Raw genomic sequence first — 16,725 nt, forward strand, 5'->3', positions numbered from 1 at the left:
GATTGTGAAGCCTTTAAGTAGTCCCTTACTGTGTTTCCAAGAGGCTGCTGCATAATAAGGCACTGTGGACATTTATATCTGTATCCAGATCACTGTGTCACTTCTGCATACTGCATTAGGCTTGCAACTGCAAAACGTGTCAGAACAGCAGCTCTGCAGCAGCAAGTGCACCAGTTGGTAATGTAGGTGGGCCTTAAGCCAGGAATCCTTTCACCACGCTTATATAAAAGGTTTAGTTTAGCTTATGGGTACTCCAGAAGTAATAGATGTTTATAGCAGGGTTCCTGCAGCAGCACAGCACCTCAGTAGTGTTAGCTCTATGTCTGTTAATACACTGAGTTTTAATTTTGTTAAATCACTTGGGAAGGAAATCTATTGTATGTTCTTGTGGGGTTTCGAGTTATCAAACATAATCAAACACTACAAACAGGTAGTAGGAAATGAAAGGAGTACCTAACCTTTTTGATCTCAAAGGGTATTGCTGACTTCTGTAGTACTATGCCTGTCATCTACCACAGAGCTCATACCCTCACCTCCCATTAGTCTTTGTGATGGGCTGCTCTGTGAAGTACTTTTTAATCAGGTGAAGCCTTTTCCTGCAGTGATTTCAGCACTACACGGTTCAGGTAGACGTGGCTGAACAGCCAATCTTCTCTCCTAGAAAGCAGCATTTTGCTACTGAAACACAATTGATTTTTGCCTCTCTGTGGAAGTCAAATTAATGTGTGCAGAAGCTGCAGTGTAAGCTCTGTGTTACAAGTAAAGAGTTAAGAGCTTCTCAGCCCTGTCAGCTCACACCTGTCTCCATCCTGTTGCTTTTCTTCTTAACATTGTACAGGATGGCTGCTGCTCGATAAGGTTGAAGTTGTTTATGACTACTCAGAGCCATCTCACAAGGTTTCACACAGTGAGTTTGGGTTAGATTGTCCTTGCAAGGTTGGTTTGCTTGCTGCAGGATACTGTGTTCCTTTCGGTGCTTATCACTGCAGAGGTTGATTTGTCTCTTGAAGGAGAAAAAAATCATGCTCCTTAATCTATCCAAATTCTTGTACTTTTCCTTTGGAGACTGCAGTGTAGGGAAAGGAAGAATGAAAAATGAGAGAGGGGCAGCAATGGTCTGTAGTGGGTAAAGCTGTAGTGTTAACTATTCTGAATTTAATTCAAGCCCTAACATATATAAAGGAAGAGTGGTTTACAAAATGCATACATATGAGAGAAGAGTGACTTAATATTTCTTATGACTTCATGTTTGCATTGAATTCAGAATCCTATAGGGAAATGTGGAAACTGGAGTTGTTTACAGCCTACTATAAGCTTTTACTGAATCCTGCTGGGCCTATTTGCAGCAACTGGTGTTTTCAGATCATACTGACTTGTAGTTGTTACGAGACAGCTCTATCTGTGTATTCACATGCAAAAGCCCTGGTAGTGTTGTCCAGTTCCTGTTCCTATTCCTGTTGTTCCTATTCCACTTTAGAACAAAGAGTTTGTCACATTCTAGAGGGTTCATTTGAATGCAACCAAACAGCACAAGTTCCAGCACAGACTGGAACAGAGACTCAGCACTGAAGCTGGGGTGTGCTGTGACCTGGAGTGAGCAGAGCTTACCTGAACTCAGCCTTTGAAACGGATATCCCCTTTTCTCCAGCATCATTCTTCTGCTTCAGGCTTATTTTCAGACTTAGTGACACTGCTCTTGGTTTCCTTCTTATCACTGTGGGGTTTCCTTTACTTTGGCTAAAGAAACAAAAGGGATGGGGAAGATGCAAAGAGTGTCTCAGATCAAGTCTTAAGCATCATCCATGAGACGCTTTCATGTTGGAGGAGGAACTAAATATACAAACACAGCTATTTTGTCTCACATTTCTCCCCCACTTCAGAACAGAAAGTCAATTCCAGTATTTTCCGAGGTTTCTAAATTACTCAGGAGGTTTTCAATAACGTGGAGCACAAGCTCTCCCATGGCAAAAATCATATGCATTTTATTTGCTCAGCTCAGGATGGGAATCCAGTGATGGATAGGTCATGCTGACCCTGCATGTCACATAGATTTGATTTCAGATGAATCAGAAGAAGAAGCCTAGTTACAGGAAGGCTGTATTTCACTGCCTGGTTACTGTTCTGCCAGAGATTACTGTGATTCTATAATGCTCCCCTCACCTTACACGGCTTTTCTGTGCTGAATGCTGTAGAAACAGCAGCCAGGGGATGGCTTCTGAGCACTTACTTGTGCTACATGCACCCCGGCATTAGTCTGAGGAGTCTGGGTTGAGCTTAGCTGCATTCATTGTGCCAGCTCGTCTGTCAAGTGAAATCCAGGCTTGGACAAAGTGACTTTAACCAGCCCTTCCAATAACTGGCTCTTTTGGGGTGATTTTGGCTGTGTTATTTATCTGGAGCTTACTTAACTCATCGAAATCCTTTATCACTCAAAGTGTTTCGGGGGAGAAGCATGTGTCTGACGAGGCTAACAAATGCTGTGTTGTGAGGGCATCTCATGTCTCCCTCAGCTTCACGGGGCTTTCAGTGGCTATCTTGTACCCTTTGTTCTTTGTTAGTTGAGGTTATGCTTAAACTGTAAATCAGCTCCTGCTCGTCCCATCACTAAGTGTTAACTCCAAGGTTTTTGCCTTTAGTCCGTCGGCTTCTGAGAGGTTTGAGCTGCTGCAGTGGTATTTTCAGCTCTGAGTTAGGTAACTGTCAACCTCTGACCAAACTTAATCCCTTCTGCTTCTCTTTGGAAGTCGTTCTATAGCTCAGACTCTTGTCTCGTATTAACCTGTAACAGCTTCCAGCTTTTGCCTTTGCAAAGTCACCTCCTCGCTTTGACCTAAAACCTCCTCCCCATGCTGTTAGCAAAAAGCTGTCAGATCTGCAGGGCCTGTCCACCAGCTTCCTGCATGGGAGAAACAAGCACTGTTGAGCTGCTTCTCTGAACTGCAGCTCAGCCAGTCCTCCTCTTGTTACCGGTGCAAGCAGCAGGCCAGACACTGCTGCTCAGCCACAAACCCAGCCGGGTTTGTTCTGAACTTGTTTGGTGTGCTAGAAGCATCTCCGTGCCTTCTCACTTGATGGTGTGTTAGTCATTCACCCCTGCAGCAGGGCTGGAGGTGTTTTTGCTCCTGCCCTTCTCACTGCTGCACTGGTATTTGCATCTGGTTAGTAAGGTTTTAGTGTAAAAGGTGTGGTTTGGGTTTTGCCTTCTTTTGGTAGTTTATTAATAGGGGTGCAAAGGTAAATGTCTTGTGCAAAGAACCTAAGCTGATTGTAAAGAATATTGTTCTCAGCTCTGCATGTGAATGGAAGGTTGACCTTTCTGAGCTGTAGGTTTAGCTCTGAGATGCAGTGCTGGCTGCAGCTGACTGAACTGGAAGACGGATCAGTCGGGGACTCTGTGGAAGGAAGAGCTGGTGAAGGAAATTCGGTCTTGCCCTGGAAGGCTGTGCTGTGTCACTTCTGCTGGAGGTTCCTTAGTGAAGTCAGGCTGGTGGCTTAAGCAAACTTCTCTGCCCGTGAGTTGTTCCTCAGTTTTGGGGTATTCAGCATGAAGCTCAGGGCAGTGACTAAAGAAGAGCAAGTGTTTGTTCTGGTGCATGCCCTAAGCTGCTGCTTCTGGTTCCCTCAGCCTTCTGACCTTCTGCAGAGGTAACTTGGCTGAAGGCATATCCCAGCAGTTCAGTCCAGCCTATTTGATGTATTTCCAAAGCACATTTAAATTGCAGTGGTTCTTACGTAGAAAAGCCCAGCTAAGAAGAGACAAGTGAACAACTTTTACTCCAGGTATCTTGGGACAGATAGCAGTCCATGGACATGTACTTGTAGTATCTCTCCAAGTCTGCAGATGGAGAGCTGAATATGCTTTTAGAGTTAATTCCTTAATAGGTTTATGTTCATGATGTCTGTTACAATGGTACAGAGGGATAATATTTCTGCTGGTACCTCATATGCAGTTTGCAGCCAAGCTTAATATGCAGTTTGGGTGAGCCATCCCTTTAGCTATCTAAGATCCAAGACCTATACATCTAAGATGTAAGAACCAAAATCAGAGACCACCAAGATCTGTGTTCTAGAGAGATCCAAAGACATGAATGAAGATAAAGGAGATGCTGCCTGGCTGGTAGTAAGTGAGAAGCTGAGAGCTGCTAATAGATGAGTGTTCAGTCACGTATTTTGAATAGCGCGATTACCCGCAGTTAAAAGCCCTTGTCTCTTACAGCTGTGATGCCACTGTCCAGATGTTGGCAGGCAGGAGAATTTGTACTGTGTCTCTTAACTGGGCTTCCTCTGTATGTAAAACACACCTAAAAAGGGAATGTGCTGGGTGGGCAGTACTAGTGCAATGCAAATCCTTCCTGTGCAGCGCTGAAACTGCTGGGAGCTTCCTGGGGTCGTGAATTAATGAGCAAAGGCTCATTATTGTCCAAGAGGAGATTCCCTTTTCTGTTTCTTTTCAGGCACCTGGCTGTGACCCAGCAGCTGTTAGTTGCTGCAAGGACTTGTATGATGGTCAGAACCACTTCTGCTAGGTTTCTGCTCAGTGTTTAACACTATGCAGTTAATCTAATCGAGCTCATTTTGCTACAGAAAACGCATTTTAAGGGAAGTGCTTCCCATGCGCAGTGTGTGTCCTGTTGCGGGGAAAGAGCAATAGGTGAGTGCAATGAGATCGTTTCACCTTCTGCCCACAGAATCATGTAAAAGAGCTGGAGTGTGGTGGGAAGTTCCCTGTGGAAGTGCAGAGGTGATCTCTTGGCAGAGGATTTAGGTCTGGGGGTTAGCACCAGATCGAGAGCATTGCCCGGCAACCTGGGTTACAGGAACGTGACAGGATGTAGACCAGAGCTCTAGTGTAATGTGAAAGCTCAGTGTGAAGTGATGGAGAATAGTGAGGAAAGAGAATGCTGCAGTGAGGCAGCGATGCGCCTGCCTCTTGGAAACTGTTCTGCAGAAACACTTGGAGTTAAAGCTTTGTGAGTGAAAACTTCTAGCTCAAAGTAAGTCAGGAGACTTGGGGCAAGTTAATAACAAACTTGATGCTTATAGGAGAGAGGGAAAAGGTACGAGCTGTTCATCTGCATGGTTAGAGCTGACTCTAGGATGAGATTGGACTGATTTAAGTAACTATAGCGTATTACAATGAAGGTAAATAGAGCCAGCCTGCTTAGGAGCAGGTTGATGAGTAGATCTGCTTCATGCTCTCGCACTGCGGCTGCACACTGGGGAGGAGCTGACTGCGGTGGGGCAGAGCCTGGCCCCACACGTGCAGTGAGACCCTCTCTGCTCCCCAGCTGAGCCCCTGGGGCTTGAACGAGCTCACCCTGACTAGGCTGAATGAATCTCCGTGTTTCTGTGAACTCAGGCATTGCAGTGTTAAGGCTTTTCTGTTACTTCCTACTGATGGAGGTACATGCGGTTGTTGTTCAGTGCTTGCTTGCTACTGTTTAAAACACCTGGTCCCTTTAATTAGATATTACAGGAAACTAAGTTTAGAAGAGCTTGTTTTCCTCTGGATTTCTCTCCTTCCCAGCTCGTTTGCAGAGGAGGAGACCGGCAAAGGGTTTCTTGCATTCTTTTCCTTTCCCACCAGGCTTTTATCAGCCCCTTGGCATGAACACCTGAGAACCTCCAGAGCCTTTATCTCCTCCAGCTTCATAGCAGCTCCCTGGGATGGGGGAGTGCTATGGGGCCCGTTTGCAAGTCCCTGGGAAGATGCTTTAGATTGTTTTAGGCTGTGGGAAGCTGGAAGCTGAGCTCCGGCATCCTAAAGCTCAGGCTGGTGCATAAATCACGGCCTCAAACCCTCACTGATTTTCTTCACAAAGGATTTTAGCTTTTCTGAGGCTGGGAAGTGAAGGAAGAAAGAAAGAAACATCATTGAGTGTGACTAGAAACTGTGTTTCATTGCTTTGTGTCTCTGTTCATGATTCACAAGTGTCGTAAGGACTTATCTACATCGTATACAGAGCTGTAGAAACCAGAACTCATTGCAGTCAATCAGCGTGTCCCAGGTCAGGATGCTGAAGTCCTCCTTGACCAAAGTGAAGTGAACCACTCAACCATATCTTCCCACCGGGATTCAGGCAGAGCTGCTGCTGAAGCCAGTGGAAGTGGGGCTCGCAGCAGAACAAGGGCAGCAGGAGAGGAAGCAGCAAACCTTAGCCCCCAGGACTGTATAAACCTAAAAAGTGAAGGCCTTTAATCCACTGTTACCTTCTCAGTGCAGCCCTGTGTTACATGAGGCGTGTGAGGCATCCCTGCCTATGGCAGGGGGTTGGAACTGAACGATCTTAAGGTCCTTTCCAAGCCAAACCACCCTATGAGATGAAACAGGCAAACTCCCCGGACAGACATGGCACTGCACAAAGAGGATGTTTAAAGTGAGGGCGTTTATTTCTTCCTCATTTTGTAGGAAATTCAGTTTGGAAGGAAATAACACCCCCCCTTGAAACAAAGGTCCAGCAAATATCCTTCTTTCTCATCAGCTTCTCACTGATGCACAACAGCATCAGGATTGACCTGTTCCTTTTCCCTGAGCCACAGAGCTCCATCGCTGGGAATAGAGATGGTGTTTGGCTTTGGGAGTAAATTTGACAGCCTCATGTTGTGGAAGGAGCTGTGCTTTAGTGTGTGGTTCACAGCAGTGCCCGCTTGCTGCCCGTGTGTCTCTGCTCCATCTTCTCTTCAGCTTAGGGTAGAGTGCGTGAGGAGTAGCATTGTGGATAACGCAGGTGATGGGCTTGTGCGGTGCCAGCTGCAGGAGACGGTGCAGGTGCTCATGCGTGTGGTCCTGGTGTGCCACGTTTCGCATTGGGCTTCCCGTTTGCAGGTCTAGAGAGGGGAGAAGGGGTTGATTTACTTTGATGCGAAAGGAACAAGAACGTGCTCAATGTATGGCTGCTGCTGAGCTCCTTTAGCCTTGGTCTGCAGCTTGGGACATCCACGAGCAGGCTGTGAAGTGCTCCTAAATCCATGGCAAACATTTCAGCTAGATACAGGCAGTAGAAGGACTTTAAGTCCTCCTTATCCTATTTAATGAAGATAATTAGTTGTTACACTAATTAAGAAAGGCTTTTTAAGTACGCTCCTGACTTGCGCACTGGCCTCTCAGTGAGCCTGTCCCCACACTCAGAAGTGACTGAAGAAGAGCGCAGGGCTTTTCTTGGAGTTAGGGAAGCCGCTCTCAATCCATGAGGACTTTCGCTTGTTGCAGCCCCGTGCCCTGCAGAGCAGTTTTAGGGGAGGGTTTCTACACAACCGCTGTGCTCCCAAAACGCCTGGAGTCACTGGGCTCCAGCAACCGCTGGCTTGCTGCTGCTTTAATGAGCTGGGGATTTGGCACCGGTTTGCACTGCAGATTCATGTGTGGGGGGAATGAATCCTTCGGCTGCCAGCAAGAATCCCAGGCCAGCCCCTGGGGCGCGCTTTAATTGGGTGAATTGCGCTGTTAACTTCCCAAGAGCTTCATTTCAATAACCGGGAGCTGCTCCGAGCAGCAGGGATTCCCTCTCTAAATAAAAGCTTAAATCTGCTACGCTTGCTTAAACCGGCGCTGTGTCCCTGCAGCGCTGCCGAAGCAAAGCCGGCCTGGGTGACATGGTTTCCTGAGGCACTTGTAACCCAACTGCCCCATGGGTGCAACACGGAGCTCTGCAGAGTGGTTTTCCCCCTTAGGGACAGAGCATCTTTGCACAGGGCTGGTAACAGGGATTGATGTAAGTGAAGAATGCAAACATCGTCCTCAAAGGGGTGAAAGAGCAGCTCCTTGTTAGCATTTAGCTAATTAGTGTTCAGCTCTTTGTTAACATATAGGGGGCCTATAGGGATGCTGGGGAGGGACTCTTCATCAGGGACTGTAGTGACAGGACAAGGGGTAACGGGTTCAAACTTAAGCAGGGGAAGTTTAGATTGGATATAAGGAGGAAATTCTTTCCTGTGAGGGTGGTGAGGCACTGGAATGGGTTGCCCAGGGAGGTTGTGAGTGCTCCATCCCTGGCGGTGTTCAAGGCCAGGTTGGACGAAGCCTTGGGTGGGATGGTTTAGTGTGAGGTGTCCCTGTCCATGGCAGGGGGGTTGGAACTGGATGATCTTGAGGTCCTTTCCAACCCGAACTATTCTATGATTCTATTTAGCCCTTGGAAAGCCAGGCAGGGATCTGAAGAGGGCTGGGTAGGGTAAATATCCATCATAAACAGGACATAAACTTCTTCAGCCAGGTGAAAGCAAACACAGGTCTATGGCTGCAGCTGTATTCTGGTATAAGATTACACCCAAGGGGGAGAGGCATTGCTGCTCAGTGCCCTTCTCCTTGAACACCATTGTTCTTATTCTATACCAAGTTATTGTATTATTATTCCAAACCATTCCAAGGTTATTCCGGCAGTGATTTCTGATGTGTTCTGCCTTTCAGAAATGAAGGTTGTAAGGATCCAATTCCTGTTAATTCAGGGGGAGGAAGGTTCTTTCTGAGCGTACTAATTTGGGCAACTAACCCCCCTATTTTTTACTATGAATCCCATAAATGTACAGCACTTGACTGTATCCAGTTTAAAAGATGCTCGATTTACAAAGAATAAGGCTTCAGAGATGTGAATCAAACCTTGCAGCCCAGCTTTTCCAGGCGTGAGCCTGGCCAGAGCAGGAGCAGGGATTTTGGCTGCTTGCCACCAGCCTGGGTTGGGTGCACTTGGCACCAGACCTGGGTTTGTGCAGAGCAGGGGGTCGATGTGCAGGAGCAAAACGTGGATTCCTCATGGACAAAAGGGTTTATTTTCATCCAAACTGGCAAATTGCAGTTCTTATTCTGGTAGGGTTTTCCTGCTGACTCAGGGTGATGGGGGGAGGCAGAGGGAGAGCATAAAGAAAGGGGTCCTGTCTGCCCGAGGAAATGGGTTAACCCTAAAGCTATGCACATCTGCACTGCTGTCATCTAAGAAAGTCATCTAAGGCTGCGTCAGCCCCTCTGCCGGTGTTCCTTAATGCCTGTTGGGGAAACAGAGGCACAAAGCCATGGTGACGGTGGTCCAAAATAGTGCAGAGAGGGATTTGGGATGCAATAGCTTGTATCTAATTTAATCTGTGGGTCCAATGATGGCTCTGAATGAACAGCCTGGGGCGGGGGGAAGGAGTGAAATACTGTCACCCCAGGCTCAGGTTGGAGGCACGTAGGAGCACATTGTGCCCTGGGAGCACACAAGTATCAAGTGATGCACAAAGGCTGCCACAAACACCTCATGTCTTTCTATTGCAGAGTCAGTGCTCAGTGATTTGAATGACTTAAGATGAAAGAAACAGACATGGGAGAAGAGAATCTTACCTCTCTCTCCTTTTTGCCTTTGATTCACTACACATCCCCCTCCCATCCACTGTATATCGGATGAAGAATGTTTAAGGTTGGATTTTGGCACCTGCCTGCTTTATCCCTTGCGGATGAGGTGCTGCCAAGTTTCAGACACGCAGCCCTGTCACTTACTAACCTTTTACATCTGCATCTTCGTCTCCTGGTTTCTAAAATGAAGAAGAAAACGTGTCAGTTCAAAGACGCCAGCTCACAGCTCAGCAAAGAAACGCTGCAGTGGGGTAGGGCTGGCGTTCCCCAGCAGCTTGCTATCTTCAGGACATATGAAGATGGATAAACCCAGCTTGTTTTGGAGGAAGGCCATGCAGGGAAGCAGGGCTGCAGCTCACATGCCCCCAGCAGTCCCGGAGTATCTTAATGAACCAGGTTTTCACCTGAGTCACAGTAGCTGCATCAGCCTGGGAACACTGACAGGGAATTAGATTTCCTTGCTCTCTAGCAGCTTGGGCATGTTGCTGAAAACCCATTGGCATCAATTAATTCCTAGTGGGGATGATGCCAGCTCGTCCCCATTTTAGCATCTAGGTGATTACTCTGGGATGTGTTCAGGAAAATACAATGCCTGGACATTCATTTTAGTATAAGGGGGTGGGGGGAATCTGCCCTGGAGGGCTGGGGCTGCAGCAATGGGCTGCAGCTCATGGGTTTTCACTGAGCATTCACATCAGCATTAAAAGGCAGGAATAAATCACTGAGCGGTGTTTGTATCTTAACTGGGGAACCCTGGTGAGGGCAGAGGGGGTAGGCACCAACTCTGGGCACTCTGCTGCAGCATCAGCCATTTCCCTCAAGGAGAATGATGTTTTCCTGGGGCTTATCAATGTTTTCTTCCTGCATTCTTCCCTATTGCTGCGGGCCCTGATGCTGAGCAGTTTGCAGGGCTGAAGGATGCTGGAAAACTAACTTTCATCCTTCCAATACCTAAAGGGGCTGCAGGAAACCTGGAGAGGGGCTTTGGACAAGGGCCTGTAGGGACAGGCCAAGGGGAATGGCTTGAACCTGCCCGAGGGGAGACTGAGATGAGCTCTTAGGCAGAAGCTCTTCCCTGTGAGGGTGCTGAGGCGCTGGCACAGGGTGCCCAGAGAAGCTGTGGCTGCCCCATCCCTGGCAGTGCTCAAGGCCAGGTTGGACACAGGGGCTTGGAGCAAGCTGCTCCAGTGGAAGGGGTCCCTGCCCGTGGATGAGCTGACTGAGCTTTAAGGTCCCTTGCAACCCAAACCAGGCTGTAGTTCTATGATATTCTATGATATTTCAGCTGGCTCGGCTGATGAATCCATCTCACATCAGCTCCAGGCTGTGGGGAGGTGAGGATCCAGTTGGGTTCACTCCACAGCAAAATTGTGGTGTTCCAGGCAAATGAGCTGAGCTGGTTTAATGGAATCAGGGCAACCTCTGGGGTACCTCAAAGCTGAACTGGTGTCAGTGAGCACTGAATTGAGTTCAACACATTTGCACTCGCTGCTTGCTCAGGGTAGTGAAAGATGAACTTTCACTACAGGGCTTTTGCCTGCCCAGAGATTCTGTGTTACTGCTTTAACTGCAGCAGCCTCTGAACCCGTGGGATTAAGTTGCTCATTTGGCTGCAGCTCAAGCTGCCAGCGCGAGTCCTGGCATTTGAATTCACAAGTTGTGTGCCCAGAGCATGTTCGTTCTGTCAAAGTGTTTCATGTTCTGGTACTTTCACCCTCTGATACACTGAGATAAGGATGGTAGAGCCAATACAGTTTGGTAGAGTGAAGTTTTCTCTACTTACAATCTATTTTTCTTCCTCAAAGGTCTTTTCTAACCTAAATCATAGAATCATAGAATCATGGAATGGTTTGGGTTGGAAAGGACCTGAAGATCCTCCAGTTCCAGCCCCCTGCCATGGGCAGGGACACCTCACACCAGACCATGTCACCCAAGGCTCTGTCCAACCTGGCCTTGAACACTGCCAGGGATGGAGCATTCGCCACTGCTTTGGGGACCCTGTGCCAGTGCCTCACCACCCTCACAGGAAAGAACTTCTCCCTTATATCTAACCTGAACTTCCCCTGTTTCAGTTTAAACCCATCACCTCTTGTCCTATTGCTCCAGCCCCTATGATTCTATGGTTCTAAATTGATAGCTATTTCCCAGCCTAAGCCTACTGATGAGTACAATGCAGTGATTTTAGCAGTGATCCTTCTCTAGGGCTGGCTGTCCCGGTTATCTGGTGCCTATGTAAAGGGGATAGTTGGAAGATCTCCTCCCCTGAAGGCCAGGGCTGCAGTTTCAGGCTAAAGGAATGTCTACAGAGGGTTATGGGCGACTCTTACGCTGGCACAGCATGACGGTGACTGCCAGGGCGAGCAGGAGCAGGAAGCAGGCGGCTGTCATGGGAACCCAGATGAAGATGTCACATAGGAAATCCAGCCCTTTCTCCTTGCTGGCCTCTGCAGGATTAGAGAAAGGGGAAGGTCCACCGTGTGCTGGTGGAGCCAGGGGACCTGCCTGGTGTTCAGTGGGGCTGGTGGTGAAGCAGAGGGTTCCCCCTGGCCCACCAGTGACCTCCACAAGTGCGTCAGTCACTGCTGATCGTTTACGTCAGCATCAAAAGGCAGAAGTAAACCCGTGAGTGGTGTTTGTAGGTTAACTGGGGGATCCTGGCGACTTCAGAGGGAACTGGCACAGCAGTCCCTGGGAGGATGTGTAGCCAAAGGTGTTCTTGTATCCCCTGCTGAGTCCAAACCCATCCCCATACCTCCCTCCATCTCTTCCCAGTGTGCCCAGGCGTGAGACCCACTCATGCTTTTACATCATTTCCTACATAGGATGAAACGCTGGAGTTCAATCCTTCCAACTCTGCTAAAGCTCCATGGGTTTTCACACTCCCCACATCCCAAAATGCCTTCAGGATCCCCAATGGACCGGAGCCCAGCTCTTCCCCTCTCCCTTCATGCAGCAGGGCTACCTGAATCCGGGGTCTTCACGCAGGGGTCCCTTTCGGTGATGTTGGGTGCTGAGGCGGTGGGTGATGGTAGGGTTTTGGGTGCCATTGTGGTGGTGACTGTAAGTGAAAATGGATGTAGAACACAGTGAATAGCGTCCTCCTGCCCTTGTGCTCTCCCACCCCAGGCCATGCCCCTGGCCACAGGGCTCAGGTCCAAGGGGACCTCATAGAGCCCACGCTGGGTTGTGACTCCCCCAAGACCCAGTAAGGAGCTGCAGGCTCCTTATTTCTTACTCCCTGCCAAGGGGGTGGTGGTGGACTTTGCTTTAGTCTTATCCCTGAAGAGCCATGAATGGGATGGAGAAGCGGAGATGGGGAGAGGTGATGCTGTGTCTGCCCCATCACCTGTGCTTTTGGCCATGAGAAGGCAAGCAGGGAGCCTCTGGCTGCACTGGGCAAGCAAGCACAGACAATGGGGTTTGTGGGAGAGGTGACTGGTGACAACAGGCAGGGACAGGAGGTGCTGGCAGAGCTAACCAAGGTTGGATGGAGGTGTTGCTGACCTGGGAGGAAGATGGGCTGGCCAGGGCTGAAGTAAAGGGCTTGGTTGGTGTTCATGAGGCAGAAATAGTTCCCCTCGTCCTCTGGCATGAAAGACTTCACTACCAACCAGTAGAACTTGCTGTCTTTCCTCGCCTCAAAGCGTTTGGATGTCCTCATACTAGTCCCTCCAAAGGTGATGCGGGAAAGGGAAGAGATGAAGACAATGAAGTGAAGGGTCGCAGCCTTGTCCTGGTGGACCCAGAATACGCCACTGCCCATGTTGTTGCTCTCACACTGCAGCATCAGCCGCTGTCCCAGCCGGGGCTGCGTGGTGCTGTGGATCTTCATCGTATACCTCTGGCCACGGATCCCAGGGCAGCCTGTGGGAGAGGAATCCTTGTGGGAACCGCTCGGGAAGAGCCATGTTCCTTCCGGACAAACCTCGTTCCTTGTCCATGAGGTCAAATGCAAAGGGAGGACCATGCTGCCTGGGTGACTTGGAGGTTTTATTGGAGTCCTTGCTGGGATTGTGCATGGAGGCTGCTCAGCAATCAGCCACCCAGGCTTTAAAGGTGGGTGCTGCCTTTCAACTGCCTTCTCAGGGTTGTTAGCCCTTCCCAGCTCACACAAAGTGACTCCTTAAAAACACTGACTGCTAAATCCCCCTGTTTCCCTTTCCCCCTCCCCTCCAGAACCACTTCTGCAACCGGGCTCCCTTCCCAGCACAAATGATGCTGCAGCCACCCATCCATCCGTGCACCTTCACCTCCACCGAGCAAACCTCAAAGCCACCCTTTTTGGTTTGCTTTTTACATTCCCTTTAACCATTTAGCCCAGTTTCCTGGATTCAGGGGCAGGGATTTACTTGCCCATCCCAGTGAAGGTGATGCACAACCCCATAGTGTCCATACTCACAGAGCCCCAGTGTGAGCAGCAGGAGCAACGCAGGAGCCCCGGTCATCTTGGTGTGGCGGAGCAGAGATGATCTTTCTTGCTTGACTTGGGTAGGCTGTGCTGCTGTTTGGGGAGGATGTGATGTCACCAGGACCCTCTTGGGCGATGTTGAGCATCTGCAGCAAAATGAGGAGAAAATAAGATTCCTGAAGAAATCCAGCTCTAACCCAGAATTCGGGCTCATTTATCACTATCGGTTCTTAACGGTGCTGCAAGGATTTTGCCTCAGTGACTCCCCTAGAGATCCAGACTGATGATGCTCATGTTTGAGACAGGATCAGCCCCTGCAGCCATCTGGGGGTTCAGAGCAGCTCCAGCTCCACACAAGTGATGGACAAGCCCAGCGCTTTGGCTGCAGGCCCCAGGTTGCAGGGACTCTGCTGCCTTCACTCGCGCGCACCCGCAGCATCTCACATGGACGGCAGAGCACACCCTGTTTCACCACCCCATGGGTGTTCCATGGCAAGTGTTGTTTACCCCCCAGCACACGTGTGGCTGCCCCGCAGCTGAGCCCTTCAGGTGCCGCTGGGTTGTTCTCTTTGCAAGCCCTCTCTGCAGTTGCTGTGCAGAAGCCGCTTAGCGCGAGGCAGGTGGTCTCTGATGTGAAACCAATCGAGAAAGCCCCATGCTCCCGGGTTGTGCTTTTGACTTCTTGTGGTTTGCTTCTGGAACCACAGGGTCTTCCGCCCTGCCAGCAACCCCCTGCGTGCTCCAACGGGGAGCGCCCTCGCTGCCGCCTCCAGTGACCACTCACACATGGGTATGGGTGATGCCGCCTTGAACTGCGATGCTGGTGGGCTGGTGCGCTGTAGATCTTCTTCTTACCGGCACTTCTTGGCTTTCGTGTTGGTTGCTTTTCTGTGGGAGGTGTTTTTCTATGACTCCGTTGCAAAGAAATCCCCCTTTTTCCTTGGTTGTGTCAGGAATCAGGTGCTGCTGATGCCGTTGCTATTGTGGCTGCTGCTTAATGATGAGTGAAGGAAAATGGTTTAGGAGCTGGCTGTATTCCATTGCGCATCAAATGCGTGTTGGTGAGTGAGGAAAGCTGCTGTTAGGCCCTGCTGGGATGTGTGAAATTCCTTCTGAGGCTGTGAGACTTGTGCCGTCTGCCTGAAATGGAGCAGGTTTTGGCAAAAAGAAGATAAAATGGGTTTCATCAGTTAAATGCCATTACAGGGATCTGGATCTCACAATCCCACCAAGGAAATGTCAGACTTGAGCTCTATGTCACCTCTGAGCACTCCATGGTGTGATGTCCCATCTCCAGATGGGACGTCAAGTGGTGATACTTGCATAGGCTCCTCCTGGTTTCAGTGGGCAGCTCTTTCTCCTTATCCTAAGCAGAATTCATCTTCCCTTTATAATGGGATAAGCTGCTCTTGGGAATTGTCTGTCTCCATAAGCTGATGATACAGACAAGGAACTGAAACCATGGCCTGCCTTGTAGATGACTGCAGTTGAGTCTTACGTTTTCTGAGATGCAGAAGTGAGCTGGTTCCTGCCATCCATCAGGATTGTTGTGTGGGTGCCTCCTAACTTTATCACTATTACACCTCAGTGACAGCAAATGGAATTTCAGAAGCAATTTCCAAAGTCCAACCTGAGACCAAAGCAGGAAATGTCCTCATTCCCGTTTTTCAGTATGGTTCAAATGGGAGTGAGTTTGCTGGCAAAAGAAGGTGGTTCAGGTGTTTGTCAGGGGCAGGTTCTCACTCTGATGTAGGGTGTGGATGCTTAACTACAGCACATAGTGTGTGTCCTCAGAGATGTAGTGATGGATGTGCTATACATCTAAAGGATCATCCAGGAGGAGCTGTTGCCTTCAGGAAGGACATCTTACTTCTCTCTTGTCTCTGATTAACATTGGATGTTATTATGAATCTCCATGGTCTTAAAGGTCTTTTCCAGCCTGGTTGCTTCTATGATTCTATGGATCAGTGCAGGGTAACAAACTGGAGTGCAGAGATTCCTCTCCTGGGTGTAGAGGTGTCCTTGATCTTGGTCCTCATGGCCTGAGCTGGTTTCCATGCAAGGCCACCGTTCCCTTTGTTACATTCAGACTCTGCGTCACCATTCTCCTTTTTCTCCTCATACACGTATTTGCTGAAGCACTTTGTGACTCACCACTGCAGGAATGGTGCCACCAGCCCCTGTCTCTTGTGACTCCTGCCCATTGTGCTGGGGAGTCACAGGAGATGGCGTCGGGGGGAGCTATTCCCTTCTGCTGCCTGCAATAGACTGCTCATGAATATATCCTTTAAAGGCAAGACAAAAGCTTCTTGTCAGCAGAGCGATACAGCTGCAAGGGGGCTGCCACACATCTTTCTTCTGCATGGGCACTCTTTGTTGGCTGGAGGGATCCAGGCAAGTGTGGCTCCAGCGGAGATGTCTGTGTATGGTCGGACAAGACCAACCCTTTCCTGTCACAGAATCACAGAATCACAGAATCCCAAGGGTTGGAAGGGACCTAAAAAGATCATCTAGTCCAACCCCCCTGCAAGAGCAGGGTAACCTACAGTACATCACACAGGAACTTGTCCAGGCGGGCCTTGAATATCTCCAGTGTAGGAGACTCCACAACCCCCCTGGGCAACCTGTTCCAGTGCTCTGTCACTCTTACAGTAAAGAAGTTCTTCCTGATGTTAACGTGGAACTTCCTATGTTCCAGTTTACACCCATTGCCCCTTGTCCTATCACTGGATATCACTGAAAAAAGCCTAGCTCCATCATCCTGACACCTACCCTTTACATATTTGTAAACATTGATGAGGTCACCCCTCAGTCTCCTCTTTTGCAAGCTAAAGAGACCCAGCTCCCTCAGCCTCTCCTCATAAGGGAGATGTTCCACTCCCTTAATCATCTTTGTGGCTCTGCGCTGGACTCCTTCAAGCAATTCCCTGTCCTTCTTGAACAGAGGGGCCCAGAACTGGACGCAATATTCTAGATGCGTCCTCACCAAGGC

The 16,725-nt window shown here is 49.2% G+C and overlaps 1 protein-coding gene across 5 annotated transcripts; it reads right to left on the reverse strand.

Annotated features, from left to right (window-relative positions):
- Positions 1-6,403: 6,403 nt before the first annotated feature.
- Positions 6,404-14,534, reverse strand: CD8A (CD8 subunit alpha). 5 transcript variants are annotated; one of them, XM_065661661.1, is made up of 7 exons: positions 14,518-14,534; positions 13,725-13,879; positions 12,830-13,189; positions 12,288-12,383; positions 11,653-11,769; positions 9,474-9,504; positions 6,404-6,828 (listed from the first exon to the last, which is right to left on the reverse strand). In XM_065661661.1, the coding sequence occupies exons 2-7, from the start codon at positions 13,768-13,770 to the stop codon at positions 6,774-6,776; spliced, it is 705 nt and encodes a 234-aa protein (XP_065517733.1). In that variant the 5' UTR covers positions 13,771-13,879; positions 14,518-14,534; the 3' UTR covers positions 6,404-6,773. The 5 variants fall into 5 exon arrangements, with proteins under 5 accessions (XP_065517733.1, XP_065517724.1, XP_065517716.1 ...); XM_065661652.1 differs by lacking the exon at positions 14,518-14,534 and adding an exon at positions 14,241-14,274; XM_065661644.1 differs by lacking the exon at positions 14,518-14,534 and adding an exon at positions 14,178-14,189.
- Between the last annotated feature and the right edge of the window lie 2,191 nt (positions 14,535-16,725).

The sequence above is a fragment of the Lathamus discolor genome, chromosome 1, assembly GCF_037157495.1.
Source record: "Lathamus discolor isolate bLatDis1 chromosome 1, bLatDis1.hap1, whole genome shotgun sequence".
Taxonomy (NCBI): Eukaryota; Metazoa; Chordata; class Aves; order Psittaciformes; family Psittacidae; genus Lathamus; species Lathamus discolor.